The following is a 16167-nucleotide window of genomic DNA, read 5'->3' as shown; positions in this document are numbered from 1 at the left end:
TTCCAGCGTAACAGACTTTAAAAATACCTTAGTTTTTGTCTTCATCTAAAGGAGCCAGGCTGTCAGCAGCATATTAGGAGGGATGTTACTTCACAGTGACCAGTAATCCTTTGTCCAATGACGTCATCACCTTCAGGACATCAATCAGAAGAGAGGAGTCATTTATATATTGAGTATAGAAACTGCTATGTGTGTGTACACTATCCTTCATTAATGTGCTGAATGACTAACATCTAATGTTTACCTTTAAAAGACATCAGAGTCAGCCTGGTGGCTCCCTGTGGATTTTCTTGCAACAGAACATTAAGGTTAAGAAAGACTACGTATAAAAAGTCAGAGAACTTTCCCACTCACACACACTCCTTCCTATAATACCTCAAAAGTAAACATGGTTTGGATCCACTGTTTGTATGTCATGTCCACATCAAATATGAAGATGGAGCATTAGCGTGAACTCAAATCTAAAGATCAGTCCTTACTGGCCCTCCCCTCATCTTTTCATTGGTTGCAAAAAAAATAAAAAATAGCCGGTGTATTATAGTTTGTGATGCTGCTATTATAATATACTACTGTACATCTATTGTAATACTCATCAATAAAATAATCTAGCAGGTATCAAAATGTTTTTTTTGTGTTTTTTTTAAATACATATTGGAGTTTGCTTTAGTAGAAGTGAAATTACATGTGAATTCCACTAGATGGTAATGTTGTGAAACATCTATTTTAAAATGACTATTTGATTTAACTTTTTGTAAATATTTTATTTCATGATTTATCTCCTTATAAAGTCAAATTCTGTGCTTTTGAAAAAAGTTAGAACTAAAGTGTTATCTGATCAAAATCTCGAATCATGCAATCCTTAGAACCAGTAATACAGGTTCAAGGCCCTCAAAAGAGACACCGAGCTGTACTTGAGGTTATCAAAAAAGGAAACAGGACCAATAGAACAGTGTCAAATTACCTGGCAATAATTCTAGTGTCATAAATATTTGTCTGGGCAAAAGACCTGTGCAGCTATAGAGAAAAGTGGAACGAAATAATCAGACCGTTAAGCATTTAAATTCACTGAGACTTGTTGAAATCTGACAAAACTTTATGACAAATTCATTTGGTGATGACAGTTGCCTCTAAACAGGGAGGTAAATTCCTCATATTCAGGGACATGAAGATGTTTATTGCTGTGGTTTCGATGCCATGATGCAAAAATATTCCAGGGTCCACTCAATTTCAGTGTCAGGAGATGTAGCTTTCATTTCCTCCAGGAGCCTGTAAATCGGTGCAAAGAATCAGTTTTCAACTCATTACTATATATTGTAGATCTGTGTGTCTGTGTGTGTGACCTCTTCTGAGTGTCGAGAAACAGTTCCTCAGCTCTCTGAGCATCTTTCCCCTTATAAATTTGGAACATGGATGATGTCTTGACGGCACCCAACACTTTTCTCACAGATGTTGTTAATTTTTCCAGAATGCCTTCAGCCCTGTAGAAGGACACGCATGCAATAAGTTATCAGACTTTATTTTTCTCCATCAGACTGTGTTTATATGTTGTGATTACCTTTGTTTATCTGGGAATGAAATGGCTGAGAAAAAATCTTCCAGCATATTCTCAGATTTAACCACTGGGATGGACGTGTCTACCATCAACACCTCCAGCATCTGTCCAAGGTAGTTTTCTATGTCAACTGGACTGGGTTTCTTCTCTTGAAGATGTTTCGCCTTCTATCCAGAAGGCTTCTTGCCTTCTGGATAGAAGGCGAGATACAATGACCTGGATGATTGAGAATCTACACAGACCTCCAGCATCTGGAAACAAATGTATACTGATATTTAATGAATTCATGTTGCTTCAGAAAAGTGGGGGTAGGAACTGCCTCTGGGCTTGTGAATCAATGCTCTCAGTCACCCAGGTTGAAGAGAACTCTTGGCTTTTTAAACCGACTTTAACAAAGATCAATGCATTTGTTCATACGCAACACCAGTGATGACTGGGAGGATCAACGGTCGCAAATTTATGGTGCATTTTGAAGAATACAAGGCAAGTGGAGATCTGTCACAACATGCCTGGATAGATATGGGAAGAAGCTGTTTTTCTCCCCAGAAAAAAGCTCTGAGAATAGACTTTTAAGTCTTTTCATCTACATTTCTCTAATAAAGTTTTTGAAAAGACCACAAAAAGCAGATTTTTTTTTTTAAGCTCACCTCTTGAAGGATATCAGTGAGTCTTTCTCCACAGTCCTGGTAATGAAGTCTCATCTTTTGGAGACAGAAGTCCATCAGGGCGATACAACCCCCGGGTTTTAAAACTCGGTTTGCCTCAGCCATAAACTTTGACTCGTCAAAATAGTGGGCTGCCGATGAAGCTGTTATCAAGTCCACAGAACCATCTGGAAAAGGAAGATCCTCTGCTGTCCCCTTCCTGCCAGTGTGGCACATGGTTCACAGTTCTATCATTCATCAAAAGTCGACCCAAACACACAACCCTCTTACCTGTATGTGATGTTGGGGCAGCTCAGCACAGCTCTGGCCTGCTCCAGCTGAGTCTCACTCACATCAATACCCACCACCTCCTGGAAGTGCGGTGCCAGTAGTCGGGTGGTCTGTCCAGTTCCACATCCCAGATCCACTGCCAGCACATGTGGCTTTGCCTTCTGGAGATGTTAATATACTGTATGTTGAGTATTCATTAACCCTTAATGAGTTCAGGTCAAAAACATTTGTTACAACCAGGATTCTATCTCTTTAATTCCCGTCACAACTCTGGAATCAGAATTTTGGATCAGCTGGAGGCTTTCCAATGAGTGTGGTCTCATGCTCCTCGTCTAAATACTGAAAGCTCTTTGTATAAATATATTATGATGAGAATGTATCCCATAAGCAGATTTGAGCCTCACCTACCTTATAACCAAGGAACTGAAGAATTGTGTCTCTCAATTCATCAGGTGCTCTAAAGCGGTATTTTTGGTAGTTAGAGGAAATGTCCTCCCCAACAAACACCTGACATGTCATTGTGGTATGTCCCTCTTTTTCTAATCTTGTTCCTTTAGTGTTTCTCTCCTGGTGATTAACCACCTAGTTTTCAGATCTGTAAATACTCCCAGTTTTTTGAGGTCTATGTCACTCCCTGTTCTCACGTCTTTTGGTATGTTGCTGAATAGATTAGGCACTCTGCCAAGAATACAAGTTGGCCAATGGCATAACATTGAAAACAGGGTGTGTAGCACAAGATGAATTGCAGTTGCATCTGCCCCTTTTTGTATCATATTTTTTCCTTTGTTAATGTTTAAATGTTTTGTTAATCTTTCCAGTTCTAGAGGCTTTATCATCAAATTCTACTTTGTGATCTCAATCTGACAGTAAGGTAGCAAAAGAGAATGGGGAGGGCATACAGCTTCGACAAAAAATATGCTTCTGTTTTTAAGCTTGCTTTGTGGAAATTTTTTAAGATATGTCATGGACATTTTGGACTTACTGTGCACGGTAATCCACAATTAACATGGTTTACTGAATACCACTGTTTGACCTATTCATGTTGTATTATAATGTTGTGTTGTATTTCTTGGTGTAAATCCAGATCCCTTTTCTTCCATGAAGGCCAGTATTTGGTAACCTGTATACAGTTCTTTGTCCTGACTATAGTCTAGTTTAAGAAGTATAATTTTTTAACACTTCACATATACCTAATTCTACTCTGTTGTAGATATGTTCCTTCAAAATCCACAGGACAAAATGTTAATCAAATATCTAGATTAATATGTGAGGTGACACTTGTGTTGCAAACAATAACTATAAGGTTAAAATTAATTACATGACCTGATGCCTCAAATTTAAATAGTTGCTAGTTCTACAAGACTAAATCCAAATACAATCATCCAATGTTGTCACAGCCCCATTTCCCCATTTCCCTGTTCCTCTGCCCCAGTAATTTTCCACTCTCCCTGCCTCTGCTCCACTCTACCTGCCAGCCACTCCCACCCCGTCAGCTCAACTCCACTCACCTGCAAGCACAGCTGCAGCTTATTCCCAACCAGCCCTGCTTATAAGCCTCCCCTGCACTCTCAGTCTTTGCCAGATTGTTCTTCTGCTTTGATGCTAGACTTTCCAGCGTTGTTTCCCTGCCGGATTCCCGTTACCGACCCTGCCTGTCTTCGTTCTGCCTGCCTCGCCTGTTCCCCGGATAACCTACCTGCTTTCTGCCCCTGACTACGACTTCTGCCTCAGTGTTTCTGGTTCCTAGGGGTGGGCAAGTGAAGCCTCATGAAGCACTGAGGCTTTCCTAACAATTGTGTCGAAAAAGATTCAAAGCTTTGAGACTTCAGTGACGGTCTGGTGGACAGCTGAAGCCATAGCAACCTCCAAAGAGCATGACTGAAGCACTGGCACCCTTTTCAATCCCATGACACTGATAAAAGTTAATTGTGTGCTCATCCAGGGGTTTTGTTCATTCATACCAAATAATGATTATATCGTCTTTACAATAAAATATGCAGATGCTCTCCCTCTTACTCTAAAACACATTCAAGATTAACCCAAAGAATAAATGCAAATTATATTAAGGGTTCAGTGTTGGTTAAGGGTTCATTGAACACTTTGAGATTTATTTAAGAACTACTGAAAGTCCCTAACAGGATTAGAGATCCTTCCTACCTTGCAAATGATCATGGTGTTTGAATTCAGAAACATTATTTTTGTGTGTGTGAAGTGTTTTTAAGGAAAACCTTTAAAGATAATGGTTTGCCATTTGTCCCATGTTTGATTTGGAATGATTTTTCACAGAAGCAGAAAAGTTATTTGTCCTCACAAACTCTAGAACGTCGATTATTGGTGGTACTCGCCATGAAACTTGCCAAAATACAGTGTCACGTGACACTGGTGTTTCGATACAAGCTCCGACACAGTGTTTCGAATCACTCCGCTTCGGGAAGAGTGACACAAGCTCCGAAGCCTCGGTATCATTTGCCCATCACTACTGGTTCCTGTCTGCTCACCTGGTTTTGACTTCTCCGCCTGGCCCTGACTTCGCTGCTGCTCGTCCCCAGTCTGCTCCGCAACATCGTAGGCCTCATCTCCTGTAAGCCCCTTTCTGTCACTCCTGCCCGCTGTCAGCGGAACTGCACGGTTCCGAGGATTTACATCCTTCCCCCTTGGTGCCGCATTCCATCTCTGCTCGTCCCACTCCCCGAGCCTGCAACCCATAGACTTTGTGCGGGCCCGGAGCCTGAAGAACGGACTATTTCCTGTGTTGCCTTGTCTGCCTGAGTTCCTGTTTGCCCGTGTGTTAATAAAAGTCATTACTACGGTCCAGCTTTCCAGAGTGCTGCATTTGGGTCCAAACTGCACCTGTCACAAATGTAGTAATAGGCTAATGAACACACTAATTCACATCAGGCTATAGCTAGCTATCTGTTTCATTGCATGCATACTATAAAGAGATAACATATGTATATAGTGAATAACTTTCTTGTCTATTTCTCTGCTTCTTTCCTTCTTTTCCTTCCCTCCTTGTCCCAGCAGCAGCATTGGCATCTCAACGCCTTTTTGCATCAGACAGTTTTGTTTTGCCAGGATGTGCTCGACAACCCATCCTGTATTGTGATTAAAAATTCATTTTAGAAGTGAATGCTGGACCTGACTGCTGGGAAACCCACAGACTAACAAACAATTTCAGAACCCCAAAAGGCAGAGACACACACGGCAGCCAAGGGTGATCAATATAAAACTTTACTGAAGGTTTAGTATTAGTAATCTGCAGAGAATTCTTAGGTGGGAAAGCTCAGGAAACACGGTCGGGTCAAGCTGGGCGGCATGAACAGGCGTCTGCGAGGTTGATCTGCAGAACAAATTGTGAATGAGTTCAAAGCTAGAAACAAGAATTCAAGAGCTTACGGGTGATCCAAAACGTTTAAGTGCCACAACTTGGTGCAGATGTTCCTGTACACTATGCCAGCCATCTGGTTATGCCGCTCCATGCATACCTTGCCTGCTAACATCTTGCACCCTGCTGTGATGTGCTGGACTGTCTCAGGGGCATCTACACACCGTATTTTCTGGACTATATGTCGCTCCGGAGTTTAAGTCGCACTAGCCAAAATATGCATAATAAAAAAAGAAAAATAGATATATAAGTCGCACTGGACAATAAGTCGCATTTTGGGGGAAAATTTATTTGATAAAATCAGAGACCAAGAACATACATTTCATCTTGAAAGGCAATTAGCAATCCATTAGCATGGATTAGCAATAGCGTTACGGTATGCTAACGTAACAAATTCAGCTACATAACCCACAACGAACTGAGTACGTGTCTGCTTTGTTAACGTAACATATTAACACTTATTCAGATAACTATAGCATAAAGAACATCTGAGCAAGTTTACCAAACAATCAAGTCTAACTCCATAGACGAAGCACCGCTTCTTCTTCTGCGTCGCTAAAGGAACTCGTTCCTCAGGTACACACGCCTAGAGCGCCCTCTTGTGATTGTCAGTGTGAAAATAACAAACGTGAAATTCCGTAATGTATTTATTTAAGTCGCTCCGGAGTACAAGTCGCACCCCCGACTTTATATAAATATAAATATAAATATAAATAAATAAATAATTTAAATAAAATAAATAATTTACATATATATATATATATATATATATATATATAAAAATGACATTTATATATAAATAAAAATTACATTATTTATATATATATGACTATGTGCGTATCAAACACTCCGCCCCAGTGCATGTAGTCTATGAATATGTGTCCATGTGTATATACAAAAATACATGTATATGTATATACACATGCTAATGTGGTCAAACAAAGAGGTTCAAATCTTTTTGAGCTGTTAGTCCTGTCATACATGGTTTGCATGTTCCCTACATGCCTTTGTGGTGTATTTCTGGTTCACTGGCCAGTTGCAGAGCTATTTCCCTCAGAGTGGGGCATGGAAGCAAGTCCAACACAGTGGCAAAGCTTTTAACCAGCATCACTATCCCAACCATGATACCGACTGGGATTAGATAAATGATCGATTGCTCCACCCAGTTTTTTCTAATGAGAGTTGTAATTTGAGCTTTTTGAAGCAGTTGCAAATAATGACTATAATGAATAATGACAGTAATAATTGAAAGTGAAGCGGCAAGGATGAGGATCATCGTCTCAAAATCAGCTGTAAGATTGCCACCCCACATTATGAAGAGGGAGCAAATCCAGAAGGCAAATCTTAGTCCAAGGGTCAGGCCTTGTGCCCTATGGTCAAGAGTGATGGGTCAGACCTGAAATAACAAGGTCACAGACATAATTTGCTGTGAAAAGTTTCCCTGTAAGGCTGCTGTTGTCTCCCATAGCAATAGGGTGAGAAACGCACTCATCCAGGAGACATTCAGAATAGAACCACTGTTCCTAAGAAAAGAAAGGAGATGGTTTATGTGGTTCGGCCACATGTGCAGGATGCCATCAGGTTATATCTATCCTCTGGCATGAGAGCACCCAGGGATCCCTTAGTCAGTGTTACCCTAATGGGCCACGGAAAGTCTAGGGCTGTTTGCTTGATAAGTGCAAGATAATGGATGGGTGGGTTGTCACACTCTGCTCCAGCCCATGGACTCAGTACTTTTCTACTGCCCTGCTCACACCACACCCTCTGATCACCACACCCACTCTCAGTCACTGATCACACACCTGCTCTCACTCATCAATCAGCTCACCTACCAGTATATATTCTCCAGCCTCACACTCACTCGGTGCCAGATTGTTCTCTGCAATGCAAGACTTTCCAGCGTTTTCCTGCCTGTCTTCCCGGTATCGACCCTGCCTGTGTACGACCTTCCTGTTCTGCCTGACCCCCGATAAATTACCTCTGTCTTCTGTTTTGACCACGAGCTCAGCCAGTCTCCCTCTGAACTGTTTGCCTGATTCTGCCTGCCTCCCGGTTACTGAACCTTTGCCTGCCTCGACCAAGCCCACTGTCCTGCCCTCGAACTGTTTTTGTGTGCCAGATTGCAGTTAATAAACCTATTAACTGATCATCAGTTCATTGCCTGTTTTGTACTGCACTTGGGTCCATACCATACCCGTCACATGGGTAGGTGGATGAATGCAGACTTTTCTTGATTTTGAAACCTCAACTTTAGTCTGATGTAAATGTTATGGTAGGGTTTTTACAGGACCCTAAAGCAAGCAAGAACGCAGTGATAAAAAAGTCCATAAATAGGCTTTTTTAACAAACCCAAAAACAGCAGTCCTCCTGGACTGCAGGGAAGCACTAGTTCAAACTTCCGAGCGCACAGAGCCAACACAGGGGTTGGGTTCTGCACATCTCACAAGTCCGGCAGGACGGCATGAAAACCTCAAACAAGCAGGGAACCACACCAAAGACAACACACCAAAACACTCAGACGCTGGTAGGCAGGCTCTCCCTCCTTAAATAGGTGGCCTGATGGAAATTTCCGACAGGTGCATCTGCCTGCAGTGCCAGCTGTTGCAAATCGACTCCTCCACGCCCCCTGCAGGAAAAACCAATCACAACCCGGAACCCTGGACCCCAACAGTAAATTATGTATTGTTGAATATGTATGAGGCGTCCCCAACAGCTTATAAATTTTCATCCCCTTATCTACTGTATGATCATATTTTTGCTGCCCATAAAGTTTAAAGATGAAAAAGAAAAAAATAATTTGTTATTTACACCTAAGCACAACCTCAAAGCAACATAAAATGGCTGTGAATTATATTCTCATTCACAGAAATGAAACAGGTAAATTATTATGGTTTCATCTCTTATATATTGTTTATTGCTTTGGTTTCGATGCCATGACACAATAATATTCCAGGGTCCACTCAATTTCAGTGTCAGGAGATGTAGCTTTCATTTCTTGCAGGAGCCTGTAAATCAGTGCAAAGAATCAGTTTTCAAGTCATTATTACTATATATTGTAGATCTGTGTGTGTGTGTGTGTGTGTGTGTGTGTGTGTGTGTGTGTGTGTTGTGTGTGTGTGTGTGTGTGTGTGTGTGACCTCTTCTGAGTGTCGAGAAACAGTTCCTCAGCTCTCTGAGCATCTTTCCCCTTATAAATTTGGAACATGGATGATGTCTTGACGGCACCCAACACTTTTCTCACAGATGATGTTGATTTTTCCAGAATGCCTTCAGCCCTGTAGAAGGACACGCATGCAATAAGTTATCAGACTTTATTTTTCTCCATCAGACTGTGTTTATGTGTTGTGATTACCTCTGTTTATCTGGGAATGAAATGGCTGAGAAAAAATCTTCCAGCATATTCTCAGATTTAACCACTGGGATGGACGTGTCTACCATCAACACTTCCAGCATCTGGAAACAAATGTATACTGATATTTAATGAATTCATGTTGCTTCAGAAAAGTGAAGTTAGTTACTCCCTTCAATGGTAAAATACCCACTCAGGCTCCACAAGCTTCATAAAGCCACACCCTCATTTTAATGTGCCACACCTAACCATGAGCTAGTCACTGTTCATCAGGTGCATTTAGATTTATGTTTTCCTTCTTTTGTAAAAAGTAGATACTCACATTTTCCTCAATGTTTGTATGTGGATAGAGCACAAACCATGCTCTTTAACAGTTGATGTTGAGAACTATGTAAACTTTAACAGGAATGTCAAAAAGTCTGTAAATTGGATAAAATGCACTCTCTTGAAGTATATTAATTTGTTGAATACATAAATACCTAAGAAAGTACCCACAGCACCCGCAGCCTTTTTATTTAAGAATAGGGAATTATTGAATCAGCATTATGCTGAAAAGTTAGTCTATGCAGATGATACTACCACACTGGACTATTGTAATTTATTACAATCAGTATGTCCAAACAATTCTTTGAGAAACCTCCAGCTGATCCAAAATGCTGCAGCCAGAGTTCTGACAGCTAGTGACAGGCTTCTTCCCCTCCCCTCCCCAATTTATGATTGGTGTCAAACCACTAAAAGTATAATTTCTTGGCTCACCTGATGGAAAATGTCAGTGAGTCTTTCACCACAGTCCCGATAATGAAGTCTGGAACTGCCTCTGGGCTTGTGAATCAATGCTCTCAGTCACCCAGGTTGAAGAGAACTCTTGGCTTTTTAAACCGACTTTAACAAAGATCAATGCATTTGTTCATACGCAACACCATCACAACATGCCTGGATAGATATGGGAAGAAGCTGTTTTTCTCCCCAGAAAAAAGCTCTGAGAATAGACTTTTAAGTCTTTTCATCTACATTTCTCTAATAAAGTTTTTGAAAAGACCACAAAAAGCAGTTGTTTTTTTTTAAGCTCACCTCTTGAAGGATATCAGTGAGTCTTTCTCCACAGTCCTGGTAATGAAGTCTCATCTTTTGGAGAGGGAAGTCAATCAGGGCGATACAACCCCCAGGCTTTAAAACTCGGTTTGCCTCAGCCATAAACTTTGACTTGTCAAAATAGTGGGCTGCCGATGAAGCTGTTATCAAGTCCACAGAACCATCTGGAAAAGGAAGATCCTCTGCTGTCCCCTTCCTGCCAGTGTGGCACATGGTTCACAGTTCTATCATTCATCAAAAGTCGACCCAAACACACAACCCTCTTACCTGTATGTGATGTTGGGGCAGCTCAGCACAGCTCTGGCCTGCTCCAGCTGAGTCTCACTCACATCGATACCCACCACCTCCTGGAAGTGCGGTGCCAGTAGTCGGGTGGTCTGTCCAGTTCCACATCCCAGATCCACTGCCAGCACATGTGGCTTTGCCTTCTGGAGATGTTAATATACTGTATGTTGAGTATTCATTAACTCTTAATGAGTTCAGGGCAAAACCATTAGAATTGTTTATTGCTAAATTCTGTCAGAAGTCTGAATTACAAATTTTGGATCAGCTGCCTACCTTTTCATCAAGGAACTGGAGAAATGTATCTCACTTCATCAGGTGCTCTAAAGCGGTATTTTTGATAGTTAGAGGAAATGTCCTCCCCAACAAACACCTGACATGTCATTGTGGTGTGTCCCTCTTTCTCTAATCTTGCTACAGGCTCCTTTAGTATTTATCTCCTGGTGATTTAGCACCTCCTATTTTTCAGACCTGTAAATCCTCCCAGTTCTTCAAAGTCTATGCCACTACCTGTTCTCTTACCTTTTGCTATGTTGAAGTCAGCCTATAGCAAGTTCTTGAAAACAGGGTGTGTAGCACTAGATTCTTGAAAACAGGGTGTGTAGCACTAGATCGATAGATAGAAACAGGATTTTATCTTGCTCCAGCTGTACTCATTTTTTTCACAAATGAGGAAAAATCACTTGAGCTCTAATATGGAATATTCTGCTTTAGTTTGATTTCATATTTTGGCTCAGGAACTTTCAAAATCTTTCATTAATCTGAATCTAAATTGCAAAACTATACTTGCAGAAAATGAACCAACAGCGTCTTTTGTTGAGTAACATGTTGCTTTTTAATAGTAAAATTGATATTACATCTTGATGTTTATCCTGGTTTTGATGCCAGAATGCAAAAATATTCAATTTCATAAACAATTTCCGTCTGAAGAGATGTGGCACCCATTTCATCCAAAAACCTGTGAAGCCGATTGAGTGTTTGTTTAATTATTATCATTTCATAATCATCTGTGTGTGTGTGTGTGTGTGTGTGTGTGTGTGTGGTACCTCTTCTGAGTTTTCATAAGCAGATCTTCAGCTCTCTGGGGATCATTGTTTTTCAAAGTTTGGAACATTGACCAGGATTCAATCAAACCCAACAGACGCTTCACAGACGTGGGGGACTTCACAAGAATGCTGTCGATCCTATAACACATTATTATGTGACAGTAAAAGGTAAAAAACAGAACAAACATTGTTATACAGAGCTATACATCTGTAAATACTTTTCTTTATCTGGAAAAATCATGGCTGAGAAGAGGGCATCCTTCTTCCCACAGGTAGCTACTGGGTTGCTGGTGTATGGCAGTAATTCCTGTCTCACCTGGAAGAGAATACAGTATATTTTACTTTGAGGGTTTTTTAAACTTTTGCATTCATTCAAGACATCAAGCTTGAGGTGAGACACAAACCAAGTGACATTGAAACTAGAAAACTAAAACTCTTTGGCAATCAGTATACATTTCCTGTAATTCCTTTTAGTTGTTTAACTAGGTTTATGGTTTAGTATGTGCGTGTATGTAATGCAAACCGGTTATACAACATTCAATACCATGCAGCCTGTCATGGCCTGCAGTCCCTGCCTTGAGTCCCCATCATTACCCCACTGTTCAATTTTGTCCTGATGTTGTTGCTTTTTTGGCTCAACTAATAGCTTTCCTCAACTTGTACCTGGGCTAGTGCTCATTTTTTCCTGCTTTAAAAGTAGTGCATCATTAGTTTAGTTGCAGTTAAGCCACGTTTTTTCCCCTTAGGAACATGTCAGGGTCCTGGGTATTGGTCTGCCTTGGTGGTTGTGTTCCTTGTTCCTGCTCTGTTCTTTCTCCAGGGGGGAGTGGTGGAGCCACTTTCTGAACCACCAACACCAAGCCCTGTTCCCCCTCTAGAAGTAGTCGCTAATGATGCCATGCAGTTGGGACAAACCAGCCTCTCCCATTCCGAGAGGCAGAGAAGGATAACTGCCAGGGTCTCTGTACTGCTGTCAACCAGGCCATTTCATTGCTGCGTGTCTGGCTTGGCCAAAAGACTAAGCTCGCCAGCACATGCAGGAGTGCTGGCAAGCGGAGCTTCTTTCTGTTTCTCTCCAGCCCGGTTGATGCTTCCAGGTACGCTTCTTTGGGGCCATGATACCTTCTCATTGTCTTTTCTAATCGAAGCCGGTGCAGATGACACCTTCAATGACCAAGCACTAGTTACGCAGGCCAGCATCCCCACTGAGGTTCTGTCCAAGCCCAAGACCATCCTCGGTTTAAACGGAGAGAGCCTAGCCAAAATAACTCATCGAACCACCCCCTAACCCTCATCATCTCGGAACAGATTCAGCTCTTTATTTTTCCTGCATCCTCCTCCACTGGCATCCTTTGTGCACCCTGGTTAGCCGGCCCTAATCCACAGCCTGATTAGATTTGAGCACTTTTTGATTTTTTTTTCTGTGTTGATGGAAGAAACTTCCAGAAGGTCAACTGTCCTTGCAGCACCCCCCACCCCTTAAGTTAGAGTTCTTGGCAAAGTATCCAGAGGCCTCAGACACCCGAGACAATTCTTTGTACACTGATAATCCTCATCCAATATGGCAGAGCATTAGAGTAACTGCAAAGAAGAATTTGAGGATGTCCCCAAATCCAGGCATAAACCATTGGTATAAGTGAAAGGTTCTGAAAACCTTCATGTAACCATGCACCCACCTCCTTGAAGATCTGAGTGAGTCTTTCTCCACAGTCCTGGTAGTGAAGTCTCGTGTTGGCAAAAGTGAAGTCCACCAGGGCTACACAGCCCTGTGGTTTTAAAACTCGATTTGCTTCTGCCTGAAACCTCGGCTGATCAAACCAGTGCGCTGCAGATGATGCAGTCAACAAGTCAACAGAACTGTTTGGAAATGGAAGTTCTTCTGCTATCCCTTTCCTGATAGGGTTAAAAAAAAAAAAAAAAAGTGATTTTGAATAATTACATTTTCCATTTATCCAATAATTACGGCATGGTTTACAGTGACACTGAGGAAGAGACAGGGTGAGAGTGAGAGGTCAAAGAGATGAAAATGTTGATGTTCTAAATGGGAGTGATGCAGCTGGAGCAATGGTAGAGCAGGCCCATATTCATGGAAAATCCAAAGACTAAAAGTAGTTCTTAGTTATTTTTTTTAAATTTATATATCCTGTATATCACCTGACAAGCCTCTGTCACCCCACTGGGAAATGCTCTCCTCACCAAGTAGACTAGTGATGTTATTTCTTGTGTAGTTTTTCTGCTTCTCCCCGCCCTTCTGTATTCATCTACAGGTATCGCCGCCTTCAGAGCTCCATACTGACCTCCGACCCCACTGACCCACTCAACTCGACTCTACTGGGAGCTTACTTTACTTAATTTAATGTATTTCTGTACGTATTTCTATGCTCTACCTATTCTCTCCTCTACCTCTCCTACCTATTATCTCCTCTACTTGTCCTCCCCCTTCTCCTTTCTCTTTACCCAGCCAGCCATCAGCAGGAGGGTCCCCCTACATGAGCCTGGTCCTGCTCAAGGTTTCTTCCTGTTAAAGGGGAGTTTTTTCTTGCCACTGTTGCTTGTTTGGGGTCAGGCCCTGGGATTCTGGGATAAAACACCTTGAAACAATTTTGATTGTAACAGACGCTATATAAATAAAGATTGATTGATTGATAAAGATTGATTGAACACACAGTGATTTAATAGGACACTTGGATTGCAGCATGTGCCAGCAGTTCTCACACTTGTTGAGAGGGAACAAGACATTGATTTTCTAGGCAATGCACTCCCAAGTCTGCCTCTTCCATTGTGACCAAATTTCCTCTTAAAACTATTTTGCTCTTCTCCTCGAGCTGTGCTAACAGCAGTCCACTCTCTTCTGTCCAGTTCCAACTGATTGTGTGGGTTTTTTTTGTTGTTCTGGTAAAGTCAAACTGTTTTTAATGACATTAATAATCACAGAAATATGACAGCTAAGTCTGCGTCCAACCTTGATATGAAGCAGCCCTCCAGGAAACACGGAACAGGAGCGGCCCTCCAGGGCACAGAGAACAGTAGCGGCCCTCCAGGAAACGCAGAACACCAACACACAGCAAGTGAGACGAACAGACAACCTCACGACTGGAACAGACACCCTGCCACTGACAGGCAGGCACAACCTGCTTAAATAGGCAGCAAGATGTAAATTGCCTACAGGTGAGCCTGCCCGCAGTGCCAGCTGCCACCAATTTTGCTCCATTCCACCCCCTGCAGGACAAAGACCGACACAACCCAGCACCCCAACATATATAGCGTCTGTTACAATCAAAATTGTTTCTAGGCGCTTTACAGAATCCCAGGGCCTGACCCCACACAAGCAACAGTGGCAAGAAAAACCTCCCCAAAGTTCATTGATTGGTTGAATTCACTATCATTACAAAGGAGCGTTGTTGTTTTTAATTTTTTTAATATGTCATACTTGGCAATGGGCTCAAGCATACCATCTCACTGAGATAAAACTGTCTGTTCCTGCCTTGCTCAGATTTGTTCTGGTAAACTTCCTGAATGACTCTTAAGCTAAGATTCCTTAATAGTATTTTTTTTGGCTGAGTTAGGAGCTCTCTGAGTGGACTATGAGAATCTTTGTGATCAAGGGTCCAGATGGAGATAAAGTCAGAGAGGCCAGACAAATGGTCTGTCTTTTTAAAGAAGAGACTATTAACTAACTTGCCTTAAAAGAAAAATTGGGAACAAGCATCTTCACCTGTATGTGATGTTGGGGTAGCCCTGCACAGCTCTTGCCTCCTCCAGTTGACTCTCACTCACATCAATAGCCACCACCTCTTGAAAGTGTGGTGCAAGTAGTCGGGAATTCTGGCCCGTTCCGCAGCCTAGATCTACTGCCAGCACATGTGGAGGTTTCTTCTGAAAATGTAAATTTATGAATATGGGGCATTTTTAACAGAAACATGATTACTTTTCATCCAAAGTCCATGGGGTACCTTTTTGTGAAGATACTGAAGAATATAGTTTTTCACTTCAGCCGGAGGTGCAAAACGATATTTTTGGTAAATCGAGGCATGGTCCTTTCCCTCAAAGAGCTGGTAGGACATACTTTCAAGATGTCTTCTCTTTTTCCAAAACCCCACTTTCCTTTTTATGTCCTCTGTCTAGTGTAATCCTAGCCTTTCTACTGTTGTCTTTGGTTAAAGGAAAGCAAAGAAACAAGTCCAATCCCAAACAGGGAGTGAACAAGTTATTCTAGTGGATGATGCAGTGGATGTCAAATTGCCAATAGAATTCCTGTCTATGTTTTGGCGATAGTTTCATATGCAGAAAATCTAAATATTAAACATGTCTTCAGTCTGTCTGCAGCATCCAATAAACCCTTTACAGTAGTTGAGAAAGAGTTTAATAACAATTTAATGTAACTCTCTAAAATAAATTATTAGAATGAGTTTACTGCCCTCTAATGTTCTTGGATTAGCACATTTTTGGTTCTGACTGCTCAGTAAACCCTTTTATACTGTATATTATTAACTTAATTAAACTGATGGTCCACATTTAAACACAAT

At 41.5% G+C, this 16167-nt stretch overlaps 3 protein-coding genes across 4 annotated transcripts; all 3 read right to left on the bottom strand.

Moving 5' to 3' along the window:
* Positions 1–1061: 1061 nt before the first annotated feature.
* LOC130537080 (uncharacterized) lies at positions 1062–5294 on the bottom strand. Of its 2 annotated transcripts, none has more exons than XM_057053522.1 (6): positions 4986–5294; positions 2488–2648; positions 2200–2416; positions 1556–1656; positions 1341–1478; positions 1062–1266 (listed from the first exon to the last, which is right to left on the bottom strand). In XM_057053522.1, exons 1-6 carry the CDS (start codon positions 5061–5063, stop codon positions 1173–1175), a joined length of 789 nt encoding a protein of 262 aa, XP_056909502.1. In that variant the 5' UTR covers positions 5064–5294; the 3' UTR covers positions 1062–1172. The 2 variants fall into 2 exon arrangements, with proteins under 2 accessions (XP_056909502.1, XP_056909494.1); XM_057053514.1 differs by lacking the exon at positions 4986–5294 and adding an exon at positions 2896–3471.
* A 1757-nt stretch (positions 5295–7051) lies between these two features.
* Positions 7052–11079, bottom strand: LOC130531280 (ubiquinone/menaquinone biosynthesis C-methyltransferase UbiE-like). The gene is given in 7 exon segments (XM_057043216.1): positions 7052–8877; positions 9010–9147; positions 9225–9325; positions 10293–10509; positions 10581–10741; positions 10872–10893; positions 10895–11079. Coding segments are annotated over 7 exon segments (819 nt in total). The 5' UTR covers positions 10981–11079; the 3' UTR covers positions 7052–8783.
* A 327-nt stretch (positions 11080–11406) lies between these two features.
* On the bottom strand, positions 11407–15799 carry LOC130531292 (uncharacterized). The gene is made up of 6 exons (XM_057043241.1): positions 15595–15799; positions 15357–15517; positions 13318–13534; positions 11860–11957; positions 11642–11779; positions 11407–11553 (listed from the first exon to the last, which is right to left on the bottom strand). The coding sequence occupies exons 1-6, from the start codon at positions 15703–15705 to the stop codon at positions 11463–11465; spliced, it is 816 nt and encodes a 271-aa protein (XP_056899221.1). The 5' UTR covers positions 15706–15799; the 3' UTR covers positions 11407–11462.
* Between the last annotated feature and the right edge of the window lie 368 nt (positions 15800–16167).

The sequence above is a fragment of the Takifugu flavidus genome, chromosome 1 (genome assembly GCF_003711565.1).
Source record: "Takifugu flavidus isolate HTHZ2018 chromosome 1, ASM371156v2, whole genome shotgun sequence".
Lineage (NCBI taxonomy): Eukaryota > Metazoa > Chordata > Actinopteri > Tetraodontiformes > Tetraodontidae > Takifugu > Takifugu flavidus.
Note: the sequence above shows the minus strand (reverse complement) of the source record. Positions and strands in the feature narration are given on the sequence as shown.

Bases quoted from the DNA above. Each gene is read 5' to 3' on its own strand.
- LOC130537080 (XM_057053514.1), bottom strand. From the start codon at position 3,006: ATGACATGTCAGGTGTTTGTTGGGGAGGACATTTCCTCTAACTACCAA. The intron at 2,417-2,487 runs GTAAGAGGGTTG...CCACACTGGCAG, and splicing joins TGCCCCAACATCACATACAG to GAAGGGGACAGCAGAGGATC. The intron at 1,657-2,199 runs GTGAGCTTAAAA...TACCTTGGACAG, and splicing joins TCACTGATATCCTTCAAGAG to ATGCTGGAGGTGTTGATGGT.
- LOC130531292 (XM_057043241.1), bottom strand. From the start codon at position 15,705: ATGTCCTACCAGCTCTTTGAGGGAAAGGACCATGCCTCGATTTACCAA. The intron at 15,518-15,594 runs GTACCCCATGGA...TTACATTTTCAG, and splicing joins TTCAGTATCTTCACAAAAAG to AAGAAACCTCCACATGTGCT. The intron at 11,958-13,317 runs GTGGGTGCATGG...ATTCTCTTCCAG, and splicing joins TCACTCAGATCTTCAAGGAG to GTGAGACAGGAATTACTGCC.